We start from the raw sequence: 25295 nt of genomic DNA, 5'->3' as shown, positions 1-25295 counted from the left end.
TTAGTTTCCTAGAATTATGTTAAGTGTACTGCAAAGTGCATTATGTGATATTTCCATTTTGCTGTAGATCATTATTATAAAACACAAATTATTATGTCCATATTTTGTGTACTTTGTAATTTACAAGCTGATTACATAAACCCGATTTGAGGATTATCAGAAAAGAGTTACTCCACTACCTTTAAGCATGGAATATTTTATCAGTTACACTTCTCCCTCACCAACATTTTAACAACAAGCAAACACACCTAAACAGCAACTAAGATTTTATGCTTTTAGTGAAAAGACAGTAATGATAGTTTTAATCATTACTGAGACACAAACAAATAAACAAAACTGCCATGTACATATCTACCAAAATTACAAGCATTCAAACTAATTAAAGGAATCTGGTCTCACATAATCATAATACAAACCTTACTTCATCATTATATGGCATTAAGTAACTAAAAATTCCTAGAAATGTTGAAATTGACTATTGTTTTTATATCCTCAGCATTTTTCATTTCTTAAACAGGCTTTTTTTTTTTTTTTTTTTTTTTTAAGCATAATTTACTTAACAAAAGAAAAACAGCAGTAAGCACTTACTTCAACACTTTGTTTTTAACCTTATAGCCTGGAGCCCCAAACTGGTATTTACAGTAAATGGACATTCTATACCATAACAACACAACTCTCGATTTTAACAGAACATTTTCTTCATGCTACTGTATGTTAATTATGAGTGCTTAGGATTTTTCCCCCTCTTTCCAGAAAATAAGCAGTAGCTGAACAATGAATAAAGACAGTTATGAAATAACAGTATGTCTCGCTCATATCTCGCTCATGCTTATTATTCCATTGAATATAAATAACAGTATCTCAACATAATAGCATACTCAATCTGGTTATACTCTAGCCTAAATATGTTCCAGGAATTCTTAAGCTTTACTTACAGATGCAGCACAAGGACTTGAATTCATATTTTAGATTTGCAAGTGAAACTTTAACTTGTTTAGCACAAGTCACAGCTAAACAGCTATCATCATAATCAAGGCACATACCGAGAATTCCAACAAGATAATAGATTTTGTGGTATTGTTTTCACCTTGAAATTACTAATACAGAACTCATAGTTTCCCTCTAATTTAAAAAGGTGTTCATTTATTTATTGATTTATTTTTGTTTGGTATAAAAGTAAACAAGTAACACACTACATCGTGGTTCAACCTTGCACTACATAATGCACCGTGAAGAAAGCTAGAAAAATATCGACTTGTTAAAATTATTTTTCAAATATATGATAGTGGTAGAATTGGAAATTCAAAATCAATTCTATCACATCACCATACCAAAAATTTAAAGCCATGAGAGAATCACACTTTTTTTTTTTTTTTTTACTGTTCTAACAAACAGTAGCTCTCCAACTTCCACTTATACTAAAGAAGACATGTTAATTTTACCTTTTATCATTTTCTTTAAAAAATAATAAAAATTACCCTTAAATTTGTCCATAAGACATTAATTCAAAATCATCTGATTACAGCTGAGCATATCCCAATTCTAAAAAATATTTTTAAAATGATTTACCTCGACACAGAGCTTCCCCAGGCTCCATGCTTGTCTGTCAGGATGTTGATAATTTTCTGTATTAGTTGAGTTGCAGTCACTTGGTCTCGGTACTTAGCTGCTGTTATCAAATGATGACACATTTTTTCTTCTTCCCGTTTGTCAGCAGAATACTGGGCACACAGTGACTAAGAAAAAAATAAAAACTTTACTACTTTGTATTTTAATTATACCACCTGTAGGAACTTTAGGCACATAACAGTTGATCACTTCTAAAAAACACTTAGAGAGTTAAGAATAAACCCCATTTTACAGATTTGAGAATTGAGGCATTACGCAGCTGCCCACAGTAAATCAGTTCATAGAGTCAAGCAGAGCATTTTGGTTTGTCATCAATTCTTTAACCTTACACACTCAAGATTTGGAAAACGGGTTAGTGTCCTGATTGCATAATAAAATACATAGGTGCAACCACTTCTATTTTACTACAAAGTGAATAGTAAACAGAGAAGCAAATTTCGGAATCATGAATAGCAGCTAGCTGTCTACTTCACTTCCAGAACTGTCCACTGGATTTGCGTAGCCAACCATTTGTTATTATTTATATGAATATAAAACTATAAAAGCTATGGAGAAAATCTGCATATCTTCAGCTGGGCAGGAGACTAAACGCATACAAAGACTGAATTGTCTTCACCAGATGGCTTCCTTACATAGGAAGGAATATGTCCAGCGTATTAGCAGGCCAGCAAAGGAAAGCTTTTTTTTTTTGTTGTTTTTTTTTTTAAATCTGTACTACACCTGTTGTATAAGTATATTCTATCTTCCAAGGCACTCAGAACTTAAAACTAACAAATAAGAACTGAAAGGCATACATATAAACAGAAAGCAAAACCACAGAAGATTCTTTGTTACATTTTCTATCATTTCGTGTTTTTTTTTTCTTGATCTTCTGAAAATGTGTCTATTAACAGAGAACTCAAAAAATGGACACCAAATTTAGATCCTCCCCTCATCAAACCACTGTACGTGAAGACACAGAACAAATTCAAATACTGGTAAGGAAACAATAAAAGCTTTTCCCCACTTCAGCACGCCCTGTTTCTAATTTCAGTTTTCATCTGGCAATTCCACAGATCACATATGCCAGACAAAGCATTTCAGCCTTTGTCAATGATTGGATTACTCTATGATCTAGTTAGTAGAATGGACACAAATGTCTGTCTAACAACAAAAAAAATTGCTGCTTCTTTGTGAAGCACAGCTGATGCAGACACTGGTACAATTATTGCTTAGGGCTTAGATAACAGCACAATATCATAACAATTTTTATGTTTAAAACAGTAGCAATGCTCTTTCTATATAAATCTATCCATACAAAATATCTAATAGAAAATTTTTGCAAATAAGAGAACAGGTTATAGATTTTATTTGTATATATATATCAAAATAGGTTCAGTCATCTAAAATGAGGGAAAGGAAGAAATGTGGAAAAAACACACATGAAATAAAATTTGTGATCGTGTAGATTTTCACAGACATTACATTTAAAAAAGTACCAACAGATGAACACATTTGAGACCTATTTTAACAATTCTAATATATTTACACATTTTCTCCTAATTTTTCCCATAGCTCAGAGCAATGCTCACCTGATGAACAGACATCCAGAAAGAGTGAAGAATAAGCAGCTGACTTTCCAAGTCAATGAGACATCAAAAATTGGCTTTTGTACTCACACGTGAAGCACTCTGCCACCCCTCTTCACAAAAACATAAGATGGCTAAATCATAACCTACACTAAACAAGATTTTTCTAGCCCTTTATAAATACACCTGTCTTTTCCAATACATCAAAATCTATTTTGCACCCATGATGATTCTGAGTTCTTTTCAGCACTTTGTAAATGTTTGATAAGCTGTTATTTTTAAGTTGCTTGAAAGGGCAGAATTCTAAAAACAAGTGTATAAGGTAAGCTAAGTAGTAAAATGTTTTAAAGTGCTCTTTAATGGATCCTCCTTTACAATTTGAACAGCAACTTTTCATATCTGACATAAAATCCATAGATATAAATCACATTAGAGGGTTATTCTTTCCCCATTATCAATCTCTGTCTCTTTATGGAACATTAAAGTCACATTTGACCTTAAAACATGATAAAATGGAAATCAAACTAGAATGTTTTGTAAAAGATATAATGAACTTGTACCTCTTTATAAAAAAAAAAAAAAAAAAGGTCTCTTTACAATGTAATTTTTAACACATTGTTCATTAAATACTGAAGATTTTCAGAGTGTAGGTGTGACATTTAAATGAAGGAAAAATGGCATTTTGTTGTCCTGACAACTTCCATGAAAACAGAATCTGTCTGTTACGAAACTGAGATGTATAGGACTCCACTTTTCAGCAAATTAATTATGAACAAAAATTTGCAACTAACCCCAGAACTGAGAGATTCCCATGCGCAACAGTCTCTTCGAATTATAACATTACTCCAGGAGGGACTCTTAATCACTGCACACACTTTACCATGAAAGTATTTTGCAAACAAGAACAGGGAGAAGCCACGTTTCTATCAGATACCGGCAGGTGCATACGCATAGTTACTAACATTAAGAAAGTTCTGCAAGAACATTGGTTTAACGTCATCTCTTCCTAAAACATCCTTTGGCTTTCCTGTAAGGCACAACCCTAAAATTTTACTAGTATAGAAAAATTACTATTTAGTGAATTTTAAACCCCAGTTTTCACTGGGAAGTTCACTGGGTGTTGTTAACCTACTCTGTCATTTGCGTGGTCTACTCTGTCAGAGTTCTCCTTTTCCCAATATCCTTTAACGGATCTCTTTGGTCATGCAGGTGACTCGTTAATTTACAGGTGACTTGTTAATTGTTCAGTAGTTCTCACCCGATAAAAAATGACCAATCTTCAGAAAAAGACAAGATCTTTTTCTCTCTCTCTTTCAGCCGCAAATAATTATTAACGTAAGGGAAAAAGACGGTGGCTCCACTGCAGAAGACAGAGAGATCCATCCCAAAAGGAGCCAGTCACACTGGACTGTTTTAAAAGCACTAAAAGTCTCCCTGTTTCTCTGTTGTATTTTTCAATTTTCCAGATGCCTCCAGGTTCATCTTATCAGCATAAAATACCAGGCATAAAATACCAGGACATCAAGTGGTATATGATAATACTTCACACTAAATCCCAACTATTCTATTTATGTAAAACAGAAGTTCAGCTTGAATTCTGTTTGTGCACAAGCTCAAAAACTGATTTGTACAGTTTTATTTCTGTTATTATTTGGTTTCTTGCACTTGCAGTATACATCCTGTTATGCTTGAATACAGTTTTACAATTAGATACACAATTACATGCAAATGAATTGGCAAACCCTCCTTCCATTACTGGTTTGGCCTACATAATTTTTGTTACCTGTTTGGGAAAGTATAATTGCAAAAGTACTGTGGAGTAATTGCACAGTCACACTCACGATGAAACAAAAATGTTGAAAGGAGAAAAATATATATTCATATATCCACTCCACAGGTTATCTACCAAAAAAAGTCTAATTAAAGTGGTAAGTGGGGCATGTTTATGAAGTAGAATCCTTTGATATGACACGGAGCAGGGGGGAGACCCTTGGTTCCCCACCCTTCACCCAGGATAGAAGAAAAACCTTTTCCTTTGTCATTATCACAGAGAGGAAGAGAGATATTTTTTTCCCACCCTCCTGTTCCCCCCTTGAACTAGGCTGCAGGCTATTTGAACACGTAGGTTATCTGCAGATTTGTTTTTGAGGAACAGTAATTCTAAAGGGGCACAAGGTCATCCAAAGGCAAGTTTCAGATACAAAAATACACTTATTTTGTATGCAGACTACTACAATATAAACTAAACAAGATGAATTATCATATTCTGCCTCTCTGTATTACACTGAAAAGGAGGAGTAATCTAGTGTTTTTTGAACTGTTTTATCTTTGATCTTTATAAAAATGTCAAATAAAGCTAAAAGTAAAAGATTTCCTCTGCATGGTAACATTTGCATGTACAACTTCACAGTCTCAAAATTACAACACGATGCTTTCTGCAAACTATCTGTAAGTTTAATGGTGTGTGTGTGTTTTTAAATCAATATTGCACTTTTTTTTTTTTTTATTTTTATTCATCAGCTCAGATCACTGAACACTTTGACATATGCCAGTTCCTTTGTCTAATTTGGCTAAAAGCTACTTGCTTTGTGAACAACCCATCTCTGTGGGTGTCATTTCAGAGGAAAAGTCATCCATAAGATAACACATAGCCTTGCCACTAATGCAAATTCCCTACAAATCAGGATATTTCAGTAAATGAAGGAGCTCCTCAATCCTCTGCTTTCCAAGATCTTTGCACTTGACCTCTGGCCTGAAGTTTAAAGTCTGGACTAAAAATGCTACCCAGGGAAATCTTACAAAGACTCCTGAATAAGACTTAGAAAAATGAAAGCTTAAAACCTCAACAGCAAACAAAAGTCAACCAATGACAACGTCTGACAGCCACCGTCAATTCTGAAGTGATGCCTCTGTCATCCAACGACTCAAAGTATTGATTTCTCTCAGCATGAAAAAAGCTTAAGCCAATGAAATAGATATAGCATCATCCCCCCGATAATAGCCATCAAGGTTAACACCAGCAGAACACTTATCAAAATATCTCTTCTATTTCTTCTTGTTTTAATGGACTGAACACAATGCAATGGCTTCTCATCTCAGCAACCTATAGTCTTCCAAACCTCATTTATCCACTTTTCCAGCCTCTTATCTGATTTGCAGATTAAAAAGAATCTGAATCTAAATCAATTGCTTCTAATATAAATGTGCAACAAAACAAAACAGAAATTTAAAATGTGTTTTTGTAGACATTCCTGGGAACATGCCAGACGTTCCGGGTGGAGAGAAAAAACAACAACAACAAAAAACCCCACACGTTTAAAAATTTCCAAGACAGGAAAAAATGCTGTTATGCTGTTGATTAGATCATACCAAACAAACTGGTAACACTATGGTCACGACCAGAAGAAAAAAAAAAAAAAAAAAGAAAAAACCTACCACAGTCAGTTAATTTGGGTTAGTGATTAGAGAGAAAGGCAAGGATCTCAAGAGACATCTGGTTTTAATCTGCACTGAGTCAACAGCTTTATTTTTTACCTTTAAGTCTCACAGTATTAAGCTTTAGAAAACCCAACTAAACACTAAGCAACAGCACTTATATCAAAGATTACATCTTTCAAATTAACCCTATTTAGCAGAGTAGGTAAAGGAACTGAACTAACAAGACAACTGGATGTAAATATAACTAACAATATATAAATAGTAAAGAACAGAAACAAATAACATCAGTTTTCTTCTGCAGTACCATATACCTTTCCCTTACTTTGTTTCTTATTTTTTAATTTTGATTCTCGACTAATTGCCTATTACTTCTGCAACAGGCACACCCTTGAATCAGAGTCAAAGACTTCACACAAACAAGTACAAGATCCTACTCCTTGCTACGAGCTATATATGCCTTACATTATGTCAATATTGTAACTCTCTAAGCATCACTGCTAACCATTTTCACGAACAATACACCAAGAGAAATGTTCCTTTTTAACCCAAGAAGCCAGTTCTTATTGTATATATGCCCAAATGCTTTGCATGCAAATCTCAAAGCACACACTACGGCACTTCCCCTCTCTCATTTGCAAATCCAGTTTATGTCTGCAGTCTCTTCATGCTATTCTTGTTTAAAATAGGCCAAGATGCTAAAATCATTACTCCTGGGCATTACCTCTGAGATCCCTTGGGTCTTCATCTTCCAGGCACAATGTATTTGTCAAGCTAGAAATAATCAATGCTATGCTCTAGAAAATATAAAGCTCAGCATTTCTGCATAGGTGGGTCTGTGGTCTCAGATCAGATGTTTAGCAAAGAACGAGTCATTGATGATCTGCAAAGAGTTTAAACTGTTTCCAACCACCACACTGAATCAACTTTGTGACACCACCCTCATCAAGGAGTTTAGTACTATATTCACTAAACTTCTACTCTGACACAACACATGAATCCGATCCATGAAAAAATTCTGGAACTAAAAAAAAAAAGTCATTTTTTAAGGAATATCCAGACTGTGCAACAAATAAGAAATATTTACATGATTTAAGACTTCACTACATATTCTTAGTGAGGGTTAAATTATGGTTGCACTGCTCTGATTTTTGAAAACTGCTGGATACTTGGTTTTGCAGGCTTTTCATATCATAATTTCTATACAACTTAAGTTTTAAAAAAGGGGAGGGTGTGGAGGAGACCTTTTTCTAATCATGTGGAAGTAGACATATATGTCTCAAGGTGGGCCAAATACAAAGACTTGTATCACTTAATCAAAGCAAAGCATTATTAGCTTGTTACCTTGTCTGCAGCCAGTAAGTAAAGATACCTGAGCCATCATTCTCTTAACAGCCATAAGAGAAATACAATACTTAGTTACAGACTCCAAGGATGCAGGGGAGACTGGCCTAGGGAAAATCCCAAACCTACTCTCCGTACTCGCCAGCTTTTCTTTCTGTTCAAACTAAAGCTCCGAAATGTCCTTATTCACCAACTGCCACCACAACCTCTCCAATTGCCTTGCTCTACTGAGACACAATGAGGACCTTTATTATCTGTAAGGCAGGTAATAAAGTAGCCCAGCAATTTTGGCCCCAAATATTTACTGCTCAAGGATTCAGATTTCCAGACATCCTTCCGCTACCGTAGTTCTTTTACAACTTGCAGCACCAAGTCTTGGCACAGGAGCGATGCTTGAACAGGCACGTGCAGTTCAGAAAGCACACTTAAGCCTTAAATGAAGTCTCTAAGAACAGAGGACAGATAACACTGAGTATTTTTGAACAGCGTCACTTATTAATTAAAAAGCTCTTAAAGGTTCTACATAAAGAGTGATAATTTCACAAGTTGTGTGTTGGACAAATTCAGAATCAGTTTTCATAAGGAGGGCAAAAGGTACATTCCTGACAGTCAGGAAATTTTACTACCCCAAAGCATGAAAAAATTGGAAATTTTGAAAATTAGAAATAAAGAGAGGCGAGATTTTTAAATGTTTTACGTTGAAAAGCTTTTTCCTTCCATTCTTTCCCAAAACAAGAAAAGTAATTATTCTAGTCAACCTCTGAGGCCACAAAGAACAAAAAAAAAAAAAAAAAAAAAAAAAAAAAAAAACGATCCAGACAGATTAATCCAGGTAACAAGATAAACCGAAAGATATTTTGGAGCCTTACTACAAAATACCTTGTGCAATTTTGATTCATAAATGTGGCTTTGGCCTCTGGCTTTAAGAGAGTGAAAGCTGTCCACACAAGATAAAATTATTTTGCTTCTATAGCTATCAAACATACAGCTATAAATATTTAGCTATACTAGAATTTAATACAACTTACGTTAATTGTCTCAATTCTTACCTTACAGGAAAGTGTGTTCTTATATAGGGCTCATGAGCAAAGAACAAAGAAACCATATTAATCTGAGGTAACAAGACATTTAGGCATAAGTTTCCTATCTTGCCATGACTGCTTACAGGCCAATGACAAGTACATCTCTAATAAAGAGTCAGTACTTTGAATATCAAGTTAGTTTTAGACCTGACTGGACTCCTTATGATGTCAATTCTGGTGCTAAATAAGAAGAAAAAATAAGTATTTGTAGTATGCCTTTCTATTAATTTTTTCTGATGACAGAATCTGATTTCTCTGACAACAGAATCCAAGGAATGTTCTGAAGGTATTTTACTCTAAATGCTAGTTTAGTACTCACTAGACGATAAGGGGAAAAAAAAGGGAGAAATGCCATCAGCACACAATAAAATCAAGGTATACACAAGGATGGTAATTGTGGTAGATCACCTATTCTGCAGTAGTGACAGAAGGAGCTTTAAAAGTATTCTGTTGCATATTTGGCAAACCTTTTGTAAGACCTCATCTACAAAACATTAAGAAATGCACATGAACTCGTGACCCAAAAAGTAACCTATCTGTCCTTCACCAGCTTCTAAAATGCTTGCCCCAAGAGCTAATTTAGTGGACTAGATTTCTGACAGTTCAGGACCTTTCCCTCACACAGGAGAACGATCACCTTGAGTAGCACATATCCTTGAGCAACACTGCTAAGTAGGACAAACACGTTTGCTGGCAAAGCTTTTCCCCTTCAACACACAGGAAAAAAATAAATAGTTTCTGCCATTAAGTTACTGCACCTTCATCTGTATCTGCAGAAACATTTTAATTAGTCATTAAGTGTTAAGGACTTATTTTGTAAGAGGAATTTCAAATGGTTATCAGAGCATCCGTGGGGAAAAAAATGAAGGATTATAGAGGATTTTATTCAGAAGTCTAATTAAAAATAAAAAGTTCAGTGCTGTTGAACAATCCTCAAGACCCTCACTTTCACTCCAAACTTATTCCTCACGTTATGGCAAGCTAAGACTTCTGAAAAATTTATTTTTTCAATGACCGATTATTTTAAAAGCAGAACATTTTGATTAAGATGATGCAATTGCAAAGATCAAAAAAAAAATCCAGAACCAAATGAGAGGGATGATTAAACATGGTATTTTATAGCAGTTATTCTTTAGAATCGTTCCCAGCCATTTACCTTGGAAACATGTTAAGCAGTCACAATCCCAGCTTCAGCTTAACCTCTGCCTTAACTTAAAACTTCCTGTCAGAATTCCTATAGCATCAAACCATAAAAAGTAAATTATTTCAACTTTTTTTTTCCTTTGCTTTTTTTTCAGTAGTCTGTCTTTTATATTTCATTCCTACTAGCATAGGAGTTTGAATGATGTTTTTTACTTTGTGATTTGTTCTGCGTTTATGTAACACAATTTTGGATGTTCAGAAGAGAATGAGATAGGTATGAATAGGTTTGTTTTTCAATTAACATTTTATTCATAAAAAGTTCTACTACCCTTGAGAGGTTGACATAGCTGGCTCTAAAAATTGTTGGGAGATGGTAATTTAATTTCTCATTAAAACTAATGTGTGATTTTTATTATCCATAAAAAGACAGCACCTTAAATATTCAGACTATTCAGAATGTGAGATGACAGTATACTCTGATTTAATGTACAGCATTCTAAGTTAAAAACATCCACTCATACAACTCTAGAACCTTATACTGAACAACATGGAACAAGGGACTACAAATACTCCATAAGAATTGCTTTAAAATTTATGTTTTCTTGTTCACTTGGTTTAAGTGAGAAGACTGCAGTGATGCAAGAGTCAGTATTTTAAGTGCCACAGACGTTACCTTCAGAAAAAGTACTATGAAGCACTATGTGGTTTCTACAGAAAATATCCTTTGTTTTCACTGTTAAAAAAATACTGAATTAATACCCCATAAACATACTCATTTATGTAAGAAGAACATAGATCCATTTATCTTTATTTCCCATTTCATTATTAAACAAAAGAACTTGCGAAACCTTCTATTCCAAGGGTCTGATGTTCTTGTCAAGTTCTATTTTTGGCTTTGTTTCAGTTTAGCTAGTGAAGGGTTTTTGCCTTTGTTTCACCTCCTCCCTATCTTCCCTCCCTCCCCACCCTCCACCCCCCAAAAAAATAAAAACTGTGAAGAAAAAAATAAAAACTTTTGAAAAAATAAAATGCCTGTGAAGGCATTTTAATACTGGCCCTGGATAATAGTATCAGCATTTGTTACAAACAGCTGAACTCATTGGACATTGCTGAAATCACACAAGACAGATTACACAGTACAACTGTGCAAATCCTCCTTAACTACATTTCATCAATTGACTTTAATTCAATGTAAAACAGTAAACTTTAAACATAACAGTTCAAGTAGGGAGCAAAACCAGCAACATAGGATAAAAAAGCAACACCAATAATGAGGAATTTTAAAGCAAGAATCTGGAATTTGATTTGAATTTGTTTGCTCGTTAATATTATAGGTACTGAAAGAAAGTACAGTGACTAATCAAAATCACCAGCTTCCACCAAGCATGCAAAAAAAAAAAAAAAAAAAAGAAAAAAAACTACTGACATTATTTAAAATGTTTTATATAAAACACATGTGAATTACTGAACATACCAAAAAGCCACGTAACAGCATTTTTTATGCACTTTAACAGTTTCTGTTACACTCCAGCCAATAATCTAGTTCTGACTAATTTTAATAGATCAAGTCAATAAGTAGCTTCAAACAACTGCCATTTAAAATTTTTCTGAGAAACACTCCGTCCTCCTCTGCCACTGACCATACGAAATTGCCTTGCAAAACTGTATTGGTTCAATGCCAAGATGGGTGATGCTGTCTTCAAGGCTATCAACGACTGCTTAGAAATGAAATATGTGGAGTTTCTAGCAGGCGGTGTAAGAAAAAATAAGCAACAATATTTCAGAAGTCAGAATATCCAACTTCCTCTTCTGTAAATGTTAGACATGCTCAGGACTAATGATACAGGCATTAGCTTACATGTATATCAACTTCCAGGTGTCTGTGGGTGCCATATGTGAGGTTCTGCCAGGGCTGAAGGCCTGTACAAAGCCAGCCAAGAGTGTCCCTATCCCACTGGTGGCAACAGAAAGACTGCCCCACAGGCTGGCCAGAGGCCATGGTGCAAGTCCTACTGGTGCCCCACCACCTTGCCATGGGTTCCCTGATCCTCCCAGACCACCAGTCACGAGGTAGGCAGGCTTCCTAGCCTCAGGCTGGCCCCGCCCTATGGCAAGGGGTCATAGCCAGTGGGCCATGGCTGCCATCCGCTGAGGTTGCCCTGCTCTTTGTGGTTGATGGTAGATAGGGACAGTTGATAAGGCCCCGCTTTGGCAGCCATGGTACTGCAGTGGGTGCCCAACTTACCCGCTCTGCAGGGCACTGCCAGATCTCATGGCACCCTGACAGAGTATTATAAACCTCCAATCCCACGTTATGACAAAATTGTTTTCATAATTTCTAAGTATTCTCTAAAACATTAATAACCCGTACAATAATTTAGTGTTTTGCTCACTTTGTCTGTCACCTCTGCAAAACGTTTCTCAGACAAGAATTATTGTTAACCACTAACGATGGAATCTCAAATTGTTCTGTGGGCAACACACAATTCAGGATAGTTTTTATGAGATTTTAAATCTCATGTTTCTGCGAAAACAGACATAAAAAAAAAAGTAAGGAAGTATGAACAAAGTATGATCATCTCAAAATCTATTATAGAAACATAAAATCATAGAACATCCTGAGTTGGAAGAGACCCATAAGGATCATCAAGTCCAACTCCTGGCTCCACACAGGACCACCCAAAAATCAGACCCTATGTCTGAGAGCATTGTTCAAATGCTTCTTGAAATCCAGCAGGCCCAGCGCTGTGACACCAAGGCTGGGCAGCCTGTCTGTCGTGGTTTAACCCGACCGGCAGCTAAACACCACGCAGCCGTTCGCTCACCCTCCCCCCTCCCTCTCTGGGACGGGGGAGAGAAATGGAAAGTGAAGCCCGTGAGTTGAGATAAAGACAGTTTAATAAGACAGGAAAAAAAAAAAAAATAACAAAAATAATAATAACAATAATAATAATGATGATACAATGGGGATAATACGAAAGTAATAATAGTATGTACAAACAAGTGATGCACAATGCAATTGCTCACCACCCGCTGACCGATGCCCAGCCTAACCCCGAGCAGTCCGGCCCCCTCCCCCCGGCTAGCCACCCCTATATATTGTTTAGCATGACGTCAGATGGTATGGAATACCCCTTTGGCTAGTTTGGGTCACCTGTCCTGGGTCTGTCCCCTCCCAGCTCTTACTGCACCCCCCAGCCTGCCCGTTGGCAGGACAGAGCAAAGGCTGAGATGTCCTTGGCTTAGTATAAGCACTGCTCTGCAACAATTAAAGCATCGGGGTGTTATCAGCACTCTTCTCATTCTAAGCCAAAACACAGCATTCCACCAGCTACTAGGAAGAAAATTAATTCTGTGCTAACTGAAACCAGGACATCTATCCACCCCTTATTCCATACCATTTATGTCATGCTCAGGTTACACTCTTTTCCATACATTCTAATTAGTCACCTATAGTAATCATGGTAGTGATAACATACAGTATAATATACTATTTAACATGGTGCAATTCAGTTCATGGGCTATTCTCACCCAGTATTAAATCTCCTTGAGGTACACACCGGACCTCTCCGTTCTTTTGCATCACCCACCAAGTATATCCAGGTCCCTGAGCGAAAACAATTCCACGAATAGGTTTGCCTTTTCCTGAGGCAGGAGTAGCCCAGACTGTTTTACCCAGCATATTTTTTACATGCACTACAGGAACTTTATCCCCATCTACAGTACGTAACAGGTTTGATTGGGCAGGTCCAGCTCGGTTGGTAGATCCCCTAGTATTGACTAACCAGGTGGCCTTTGCCAAATGCGTATCCCAGTTTTTGAACGTCCCAGCGCCCATTGCTTTCAAGGTAGTCTTTAACAGTCCATTGTATCGTTCAACTTTCCCGGAGGCTGGTGCATGATAGGGGATGTGATACACCCATTCAATACCATGTTCTTTGGCCCAAGTGTCTATAAGGTTGTTTCGGAAGTGAGTCCCATTATCTGATTCTATTCTTTCTGGGGTGCCATGTCGCCATAGGACTTGCTTTTCAAGGCCCAGGATGGTGTTCCGGGCGGTAGCATGAGGCACAGGATATGTTTCCAGCCATCCGGTGGTTGCTTCCACCATTGTAAGTACGTGGCGCTTGCCATTGCGAGTTTGAGGGAGTGTGATGTAATCAATCTGCCAGGCCTCTCCATATTTATATTTCAGCCATCGTCCTCCATACCAAAGAGGCTTTGACCGTTTGGCTTGCTTGATTGCAGCACATGTTTCACAGTCATGAATAACCTGTGCTATAGCGTCCATGGTCAAGTCCACCCCTCGATCACGAGCCCATCTGTATGTTGCATCTCTACCTTGATGGCCTGAGGTGTCATGGGCCCATCGGGCTATAAATAATTCACCTTTATGCTGCCAATCCAGGTCCACCTGAGCTACTTCAATCTTAGCAGCCTGATCCACCTGCTGGTTGTTTTGATGTTCTTCAGTAGCCCGATTCTTGGGCACATGAGCATCTACGTGGCGTACTTTCACAGCCAGGTTCTCTACCCGAGCAGCAATATCTTGCCACAATGCAGCAGCCCAGATAGGTTTGCCCCTACGCTGCCAGTTGTTTTGCTTCCATTGCTGTAACCATCCCCACAGGGCATTTGCTACCATCCATGAATCGGTGTAGAGATAGAGAACTGGCCATTTTTCTCGTTCAGCAATGTCTAAAGCCAGCTGAATGGCTTTCACTTCTGCAAACTGACTCGATTCACCTTCTCCCTCAGCAGCTTCTGCAACTCGTCGCGTAGGACTCCATACAGCAGCCTTCCATCTCCGATGCTTCCCCACAATACGACAGGACCCATCAGTGAACAGGGCATATTTCTTTTCATTCTCTGGCAACTGGTTGTACAGTGGGGCTTCTTCAGCACGACCCACCTCCTCCTCTGATGATATCCCAAAGTATTTGCCTTCTGGCCAGTCCATGATCACTTCCAATATTCCTGGGCGACTGGGGTTTCCTATTCGAGCCCGCTGAGTAATCAGTGCAACCCACTTGCTCCATGTAGCATCAGTTGCATGATGCGTAGAGGGGACCCTTCCCTTGAACATCCAGCCTAGTACCGGTAATCGGGGTGCTAGGAGGAGCTGCGCTTCAGTACCGACCACCTCCGAAGCAGATCTCCGGATGAGCTTCATAAGTAGTTGTTTAACTTTAAGCAGAATCTGAAGTGCATTCATGAGGCAGAACAACAAGACTATGGTATTCTGAGTATTCCAGAAATATTCAATATCTTGGAGAGCTATTGTGACAAGCTCAGGGGATAAGAGGGTGGTGAAGGAGGAAGGCAGAGTGACCCAGGAGGATACAGGGGTGGTGAAAGAGAAAGGGAGAGTAAGCAAGTAAGGAAAAATATCCTCCCCTTTCCCCTCCACAGATTGACTCTCTAATGGAGAAAAACAATAGGTATAATTGCTAATAGTTCCCAAGATGCTGTTTCCAAAGTACAGAGTCCACGATGTTACTGAGTATAAATACCAAGTTAGAGTCATGACCAGATATCTTATCGTCTCATAAGCCATTGCTATAACACTTAGTATCATAATGGTCTGAAACCAGGGCCCGGAGAGGAGAAACAACACTACAGAGAGCAAATACGGAAAATAATGTACTATAATACTCAATTTGGAAAACAGGCGCAGCAGAGTTGTGATTAAAGCAATCAGCATCATGACAAGTGACTATTAAGCAGGTCTAATCCTTACACCAATTTTAGTTTAACACACTCTGATCAGATCTGCCGTTATCTCAACCTTTCGGGCCCCACGTTGGGCGCCAAAAAGACTGTCGTGGTTTAACCCGACCGGCAGCTAAACACCACGCAGCCGTTCGCTCACCCTCCCCCCTCCCTCTCTGGGACGGGGGAGAGAAATGGAAAGTGAAGCCCGTGAGTTGAGATAAAGACAGTTTAATAAGACAGGAAAAAAAAAAAAAATAACAAAAATAATAATAACAATAATAATAATGATGATACAATGGGGATAATACGAAAGTAATAATAGTATGTACAAACAAGTGATGCACAATGCAATTGCTCACCACCCGCTGACCGATGCCCAGCCTAACCCCGAGCAGTCCGGCCCCCTCCCCCCGGCTAGCCACCCCTATATATTGTTTAGCATGACGTCAGATGGTATGGAATACCCCTTTGGCTAGTTTGGGTCACCTGTCCTGGGTCTGTCCCCTCCCAGCTCTTACTGCACCCCCCAGCCTGCCCGTTGGCAGGACAGAGCAAAGGCTGAGATGTCCTTGGCTTAGTATAAGCACTGCTCTGCAACAATTAAAGCATCGGGGTGTTATCAGCACTCTTCTCATTCTAAGCCAAAACACAGCATTCCACCAGCTACTAGGAAGAAAATTAATTCTGTGCTAACTGAAACCAGGACACTGTCCCAGCGCCCAACCACCCTCATGGTGAAGAACCTTTTCCAAACATCCAACCTGACCCTCACCTGTCCCAGCTCCATGCCGTTCCCTTGGGTCCTGTCACTGTCCCCAGAGAGCAGAGCTCAGCGCCTGCCCCTCCGCTCCCCTCATGAGGGAGCTGCAGGCCGCCATGAGGCCTCCCCTCAGCCTGCTCTGCTCTGGGCTGAACAAAAGAAGGGACTTCAGCCACTCCTCATACGTCTTGCCCCATTACCATAGGCCTCCTTTGGAAGCTCTCTAGCAGTTCAGTGTCCTTCTTATATTGCAGTACCCAAAACTGCACACAGTGCTCGAGGTGAGGCCGCATTAGCGCAGAGCGGAGTGAGACAACCGCTTCCCTTGACCAGTTCGCCATCTGGTGCCTGACGCACCCCAGGGTACAGTTGGCACTTCTGGCTGCCAGGGCACACTGTTGACTCAGCTTACCATCAACCCTCAGATGCCTTTCCACAGGGCTGCTCTTCTGCCTCTCATCCCCTAGTCCATATGCATAGCCAGGGCTACCCCATCCCAGGTGCAAAATCTGGTACTTGTTCTTTTTAAGCTTCCTGCCGCTGGCAATTGCCCAGCCCTCTAGTCCGAGAGATCTCTCTGCAAGGCCTCTAGTCCGAGAGATTTCTCTGCAAGGCCTCTCTGCTCTCAAGGGAGTCAACAACTCCTTCCAAGTTAGTATCATCAGCAAACTTTACTAAATACACTTTTTGATTTTGTCATCCAGACCATTTATAAAAACATTAAAGAAAATTGGCCCTAAAAGGGAGCCCTGTGGAACCCCACTACTGACTGGCCACCAGGTTTATATAACCCCATTTACTATAACCCTCTGAGCTCAACCCATCAATCGTTTAACCATTGCATTATGTGCTTGACTAGCTGAATGCTGGACACTTTGTCCAGAAGGATACTGTGAGAAACAATATCAAAAGCCTTGATGAAATCCAAAAAGATTACATCAGTTATTTATGATGCCATAACCTTGGCATCACTACTTTGACCCATAATTTACTCCAAAGAATTTTTGACAAAAAACAGTTTCTTGACACTAAGGCACTAAGAAAAAAAAAGTATGATATCCAAAGCACTTGGACTGCTCATCTTTATAGTCACTATCATCTCCTTCCAAGCTCTATTTCCAAGAAACAGCCATTTATTTATTTATTTATTTATTTTAGAATGCCAGAGATCTTTGAACACACGTTTTTTTTTAAAAAAGTAAATGAACAAAAGAACTGTAGACAAATAAGGTGGAAAAAGTTGGGAAGGAGAAGGAGTGGTGAGGAAAGTATCAGGAAACCTATATTGTTCCCTATGCTAAACAGAATAGCAAGGACAATTTGTTCTTCTAAACGGTAAGACTCATTAAGAATTGACTCTGACACTTCCAGTAGGACTTCAGATTAACAGTGAAATCCAGCGGTCTCTCGAAGTCACTTGGCATCTTCCCTAACACAGTGATCATCCAAAGACTGACTTAACTGACAGAGCTTCCTTTTCATAATCTAAGACCATCTCTATACAACAGGATTGGCTCATTTTTTTTTTCCTGTACAGTTGAAAGTGGAAAATCAGTAGGTGGACTCTTTCTGTAAACATTTCCATAAAATAATCAGAAGGGGGGGGGGGGGGGAACAGATTTTCAAAAAAATTTATCGTAGTCATTTCCATATAAAAATCTAACAGGAAAGTTAAGATGAAAAGCTTAAGTGCCTATCCCATTCCCCTGTTCTGCAATGTGAAAAGACTTGTCAGTTGCTATTAAGAATTTGGATTAGCGTTGTTTCCTTTCCTGGAAATCTGTTTAGGTCTACTCAGAAATAAAAGGCTACTGTTATAAAAAGTTAACAGGAATACTGTCCAACAGCGCTTTACAGTTTTCTACCATGTTCCCCACTGGATCCCAGGCTGACTTCAAGCATTATGTATCTATCGTACGATAAAGATGTTTTTACAATTTATTTACAAAATCCTTCTTCAAACAATTACTGTTTCTACAGCTATCACTCACAGAAGTATTTATTTCAGCAAAACAACAACATTTTGTATTCAGAACAGAGTATTATCAATGAAAGGATGAAACTTGCATTGGAATAAGAAATATTGACTCAGGATGAACTATTACAATAGATGTGATATTTTCCACTACTTTCTCAATAATATTCCAATAAATGAATGAGGAAAAAATAACCTATGTGACTGAGAAATAAAAGTAACATTGAAAACCTTTATTTTAAACGCCTTCAAACTGTACTGGTGAGCTTAACTAAATGTTTCAGTATCTTCACGTGAAACATAAATTACTTTCCACATTGCCAACAAAGTTGTTTTTCATAAGCCACCTTTCATGAACATCGAAAAATAAACCTATTTGAATCAAACTTTCTCTTGCCTAAGTAAATGAGAAGACTGCTTTAACTACAAAATGAGAACATGCATACTACTATTTGTTTGGAAGCAAGCTAACGACAAGTGTATCTATACGTTACGTAGTCAAGAAGCCATAGGTCAATGCAAGAGTTAAGTAGTCAGTAACATCTATAGGTCAGGGATGCTATGGCTTTTAGGCACATCCAAACCTGTTCTGGGGTTGCAAATAAATCTATCATGAAGATACTTGCTCTCTCTTTTATGGAAATATCAGCGTGTAAGCAGTTGGAATAAATCCTCCAGTTAAAAAGCGAACTTTATTTTTTAAAGCTGGTAAGGTTCAGGATATTCAAAATAAAATATAGTGGAAGACATGCACATAAATATATTCAGCTACATACAGTATTTCAATGGGTCAGTAAAAGAAAGCATATTGCAAGTACGCAAACGTATGTGGTACATTTTCATATATACAGCTACAGAATAAGATTGCTTCATAGATTCACTTCTAAATTTTCATTTCAACCATTACCCATTATCAAAAAGGGAAATTTTTAGAAGTAGCACAAACAGTAACATCTTAATACCTGTATGCACTAGTTTACTATAGTAAGCTATAGTAAATTCAGATCTGCAGAGGTTTCACATGAAATCCAGCTGTAGCCAACTGGGATGGTTTCAGCCCAACAGCCTGAACTCAGGTAAGTCATAAGGAGTATTTGTAGCTCAAGTGCTTTTGCCAGGAAAAGGAAACAACTAAACATGCAGAATTGAACTAAAATACAAGGAAAGTATCGTGATTCCTGCTACAAACACGCTTCTCACAAAAAAAAAATACAAACAAGTGAAATTGTATTTGAGAGAATATCCAAAGCCACTGCCAAAAGACTGTCAAATATATCTGGGCTACAAATGACAATACATTGGATCAAAAGTTAACACCCATTTAGCAAGCAGATGCATATTTCATCCTTAATGGAGGCCTGAAAAGAAGAGTTCACTTTATTCTGGATGCAGGTATCAAAGCAGATCTCACAAAGCAACATAGGCGCATCATCTAAGGATCTTTTTCACATTAAGAATCCTATTAGAAGGAAAACACTAAAAGGTAATTGAATTTCCCTCAGTTATCTTCATCTCTGTCAGCTCCTGCTACAATAACTTACTCTCCAGAGCAGAGATAACTCAATTCTGTCCAGCAAGCATATGTTATGAATCTCCAAAGCAAACTTGTCTAAATCATTCTGGTCTTCTATCAAGGTTGGCTGTGGATATGAACTCTGACAGAAAGCAAACAAATTTATTTTTATCTTTTCAATAATTCACTTCCCTGTGCCTTGATGGAAGAATCCAAAGACATAAATGCTTCCAGTAATTCTGGAATTATAAAGACTGGTTGAAAATGTTTTATCTGTAACTTAACGTTATTATAAACTGTTTGATTCACCATTCTGTTTTAGCAGAAACAAAGAAGAGCATCACAGTACTTTCAGGTTCCTGTAGGTATACAAAAACTCGAACTATCATGTCATGTTGCATTCATATTTTTTCAGAAGTGTTTTGACATTTATATTTTTATACTCAATGCAAATATTAATTTTACAAATAACAAAAGTATACCTCAAATTTTTATTACATGAAAGCTCTTTAAACATCTGTAAGTGCAAATTCTCTAATGATGGAAGCAAACTACTTTGATTTAAAAAGTCATTAAGCCCTTAGTAAAGTATAGTCACTTATCCAGGTCAACTTCACCAAAGAACAGCAAAACAAAGCGGCCAAAAGAAAGGTAAATGACAAGAATAAGAAAAGCTAATTCCAGAAGAAGAGACGAGAAAATAATATTAAGGTTTTAGTCCAATTTTAACACTAGCTGTATAATTCCTGTCAGTTCATTCTGGTTTCAGGTTGTTGAACAGATAAGTTAAAATAAATAAATAATCTCAAGAATGAATGAATAATAAATAAGTGACAAAAGTTTGCTGTTGACACTAAGTTATTCAGAGTTGTAAAATCACGAAGGAGCTGTGAGGAACTGGAAAAAGACCTTGAAAGATCAAGCCATCATAGGAACAAAACACAGGAACTTCTTTGTAGATAAAAGAAATTTAGAAGACAATCTGAATTTAGATATAAAACAATGGGGTTTGAGTTCACCTCTATCTTCACTCCTACTTTTTGCCGTAATGAGATTTCAGTATAACGAGAGAGAATTTTATGAAAACATAGGCTTTGTCTGGGATAATAAGCAAACATGCAGGAATTAAATAAAAAAATAGGAACCGCTAAGAAAAGGTAACACCACCAAAAACAATGTGCATTTATAAATTCCTGGTGTGTCCACATCTAGAACGCTGTGTGCAGTTTTGGGTCTTCCATCAGAAAATACAACAGAACTAAAAACATTTTGGAAGGTTCCAGAATTGGAATCACTGCTACAGATGAAATAACGATGTAAAAGTAGGAATTTTTCATGACTGTGAAGAAAAGGACTCAGGAGGGATAGGAGAATCCTGTTAAATCATGGTATAAAGGACCCTTTCTAAGGGAACCTTTGTGAATGAGTTATAGTTCATTACAAGATTGTCACCAGGAAAACAGCAGGCTGAAGAGAGGGCAAGTGCATACTGAGAAGGTAGCATGTGAAAGTTTCCCAGGTTCTGGTAAACTCTAGGGACTTGCAATCTTGTTGTATCTGCAAAATCTCATCAATTCATAATACCATAGATCTGCTGAATCTGTACACCACGACTACCACACACTAGAACCAGCAGCAGATTGTGTTACTCGAACAGATCCAAGAGGGATACTCTGCTCTGTACAGATAACATTACAGGTGTGTGTATACATACCTACATATATATTCATCATATATGTATGAGGAAGCAAAGAACCCTCTGCAGGACTTTCTGAGCTTCATCCCAGAAGCCACTGGCCACCACTAAAACCCTTCATTTACACTTGTTGCACTACACAGCTGAAGATAGCTTCCCAACTGTTGCTCCAACCATAAATGTCCAAGCAATGGGGTTGTGTGAAGTCATGAACTATTAACAGCAAATGCTTTATTCTATTAACATCAACACTGTAATGAACAGAAGGTGTCCAAAAAATTTTGGTTTGTCTGTGCCCCCTCCAACTCTAGTCCCTACCAGAGAAAAGGTATTTTACAACACAAGCATGAAACTAAGATGCCAGTACAATTTGTGGTTAACTCAGTGAGACTCTTTGCTGCAGAGTATTGTGACAATTAAGGCTATGTGAATTTACCATGCAAATGAGGGAATGATCCCTTAAGGGGTACTGTACAAGAATTTCTGGCACCATAAGAATCTGAAGTCCCCGAACTGCAGAACTGTGAGAGTGTAGTCAGGGAAAACGTTACTATGCTTGCCATTTTAATAAATTCGTCCCTAAGTATCCACTGTTTGAGATAGGATGATAAGCTCAACTGAGTGTGATTATTCTTACTCATTCATATTCCAGTAGGAATTAATCTTCCAACAGACACAAAGTGGAACTACTAGGATGATCTAGAATATGCAGACACCATATTATAAAAAAAAAAAAAAAAGAGTAAAACTCTTATTTTAGGAAAATGAAGTGAAATGTGATAAACAGTAGATTCAAAAAAATTAGAAGAGCTACAGAAAAAAAAAAGTATTGAAGCCAAAAGATAATCATCATATAATAACATATCATATCATATATAACCATATAATAAGAAATTAGATAAAGGTTACAGTTTAACAGAATACACAGGTACAACCTACCAGTTGGAATACTGAGAAAAAACACCTTCATGTGTTCAGACCCTGAAAATCTCTGTGACCTTGTCAGCACCAGCATCAGAATTGTTTTAACACAACATCTTTCTCACTTAGGTCAAACCTATCTATGAGAAAGTACATCGGAGAGATGAATACTGTCATCAGTGTTTTTTCTTGAAAGCTGAACAACCCCTAACATTGTTCTTAAAGAAGCACATAAGTAATGCAAGTTACCTTTGGACAAAAATTTTAGAAGAAAATTTCCAATCAATAACTGTTGTTCCTATCCAACAATAGGACACTTGCTTAGTCAATGTTAGAAATTGACACTACGTACAAAATCTCTTACTTCAGTCAGAGCATTTTAGAATCACTGCCTTGCATAAGCTTCCACGAAAGTCTGTACATAAATAATAAATAAGGTAAACACTACTGATTTATTTTTCATGAATAGGTGAGAACGACAACATTTCTGATGGGAACACATAATTTGAAGCAAAAATTTCTTGGCTAGCTAGCTTAGCTTTTAGATCATGAACATAAAAAGATGCAGCCAAACATAGAAATAGTTTTTATGGACAGCACAAAAACCTGTATAAAAAGATACAATATTTGAGGTTCAAAGGAAATGTATGCCTCCCATCAAAAGGCTTTTGAAAAGACCAAAAAAAAGCTGCAATAGTTAAACTGCAGAGAAAGTAAGACTGTAAGAAAATGTTATTCTTCAAGAAGCCTGGTCAAACAAGGGTAATAGAAAAATGTGTCAACTATGGCACATTAGGTTTAAGAACAAAATTAAGCCAGCCAAAAGAGCTGGAGGAATACTTGTGAAAAGGCATAAATGACACTAATAAGTTATTTTTCAAACAAATCAGGAAAACTAAGGTGCTAAGGTGTCTGTAGATCTAATAGATGATCAAAGGATAAAAAGAGCTCTTGGAACACAAGACCACCACAGAGAAGTGCTAGTAGAGAAGTTATGAAAGACAACTAGCAAGTGACCAACTGTCATTTGCTAGACAATATTCACTCAGGTGATCTACAAGAACTTCGGGATGAAAGCAGCTGAGCCATTAGCTACAGCATTCTTGTACGGATTGCCTTAGTGCCAGAAGAATGAAATGTGCCAGATGGACTCCAGAGGACAGCAGGAAACTAAATGGCAAGAACTCTGAAATTTGTAAGATACAAATAAGTAGATGTGTTTAAAAAAAAAAAAAAAAAAAAAAAAAGGAATAAACACACTGGCAAGAGTCTTGATGGCTATTGCAAAGGGAAGTCATGCTTCATTAGATTTCCTTGAATGAGTCACTGGGGATGCAGACAAGAAAGATCCAGTTTATGAAGTCCACTGTTTGAATGCCAAAAAGATATTTAAAGAAAGTCAAGAAGCCGTAGAGTAAGAAGGAACACCCCTGTGTGGATAAAAATTAATTAAAACACAGGAAACAGGCTTAAAATAAGAATAGTCTTTGAAGTGGAGGGAAATCACCAGTCAATCCCACTGTGTTATTAAACATATTTAGACATGACTGGAGTCAAATTCTCCTGGTAGTTCTCCATCATTTAGGGTAGTGAGAAAAAAACACAAACAAAAAATGCTGACTGGGGGATAAGACAGTAGGTGAAATCCATCCAAATCTTTGTGCCAAGTGTGATCCCTGCCATCTGGGTAAAACCAGGGAAGCATCCCTATATAATTGCACTGTTCTTACACTTGTCCCTAGGTACATACGATTTGATGCTGATAAAAACAGGATACTGAGTTTGATGGACTTTTGGCCTAACCCAGTATAGATATTCTTATGTCTCAGCATACAATTTATCTGTACAGAAGAAGAACTTTATTATGTAGATGAATAAAAAAGGCATGGTATTTCCAAGTGGATTGTGTTAACATTGTAAGTGACTTTGGATTTTGACTCAAAACGAAGTTCAAGCCACTCAAAGATACCACCATCTAAAAAGATGTTCATTTGAGTATTTGAGCAATTGCCATCACAAGACAGTTTTCACAAATAATTATCTGTGATGAGTGGAACTGACATACACAAATCTTGCACATATTAATGAGAGCAGACGTTCATAATTCTGTACTTATTTCCTAACACATCACCTCTTAAAAGTAGCTCATTAAGTCAACTGTTGTGGAAGATGTATTCCACAGTATATATATAAAATATTTTACTATTTTGGGGGAGTTTTATTAAGTAGCAAGCTTGAAATTGAGCTGTGTTACTTAAAATTGGTAATTAAAGAGCAAAAACAACAAATGGAAACCACTGCTAAACAACAAGACTTGTAGATCATGTTTCATTAAGCTTTCCAGCGTGAAGGAGAGTAGATTAATTAAACTCAGTGATAATCTCTAGTGAAAATAATCAGCTGTAACAATACTTACACAAGGGGATACAAAGTTTCTAAAACAAAGCAAAGTCAATCATTAGCAGGAAGTGGGAAATAAGTAGATGTATTAAATACGTAAAAGCAACAAAAAAG

At 37.5% G+C, this 25295-nt stretch overlaps 1 protein-coding gene across 5 annotated transcripts in view; it reads right to left on the bottom strand.

Moving 5' to 3' along the window:
* LRBA (LPS responsive beige-like anchor protein) overlaps window positions 1-25295 on the bottom strand; it is a 392983-nt gene that overhangs the window by 229364 nt on the left and 138324 nt on the right. For all 5 annotated transcript variants that reach the window (XM_084285540.1, XM_084285542.1, XM_084285541.1 and 2 more), the window contains one exon: window positions 1570-1736. In XM_084285540.1, the coding sequence (XP_084141666.1) occupies window positions 1570-1736 (167 nt within the window). The remainder of the gene's footprint in view (window positions 1-1569; window positions 1737-25295) is intronic.

The sequence above is a fragment of the Netta rufina genome (assembly GCF_964035555.1).
Source record: "Netta rufina genome assembly, chromosome: 4".
In the NCBI taxonomy this organism is placed as follows: Eukaryota; Metazoa; Chordata; class Aves; order Anseriformes; family Anatidae; genus Netta; species Netta rufina.
Note: the sequence above shows the minus strand (reverse complement) of the source record. Positions and strands in the feature narration are given on the sequence as shown.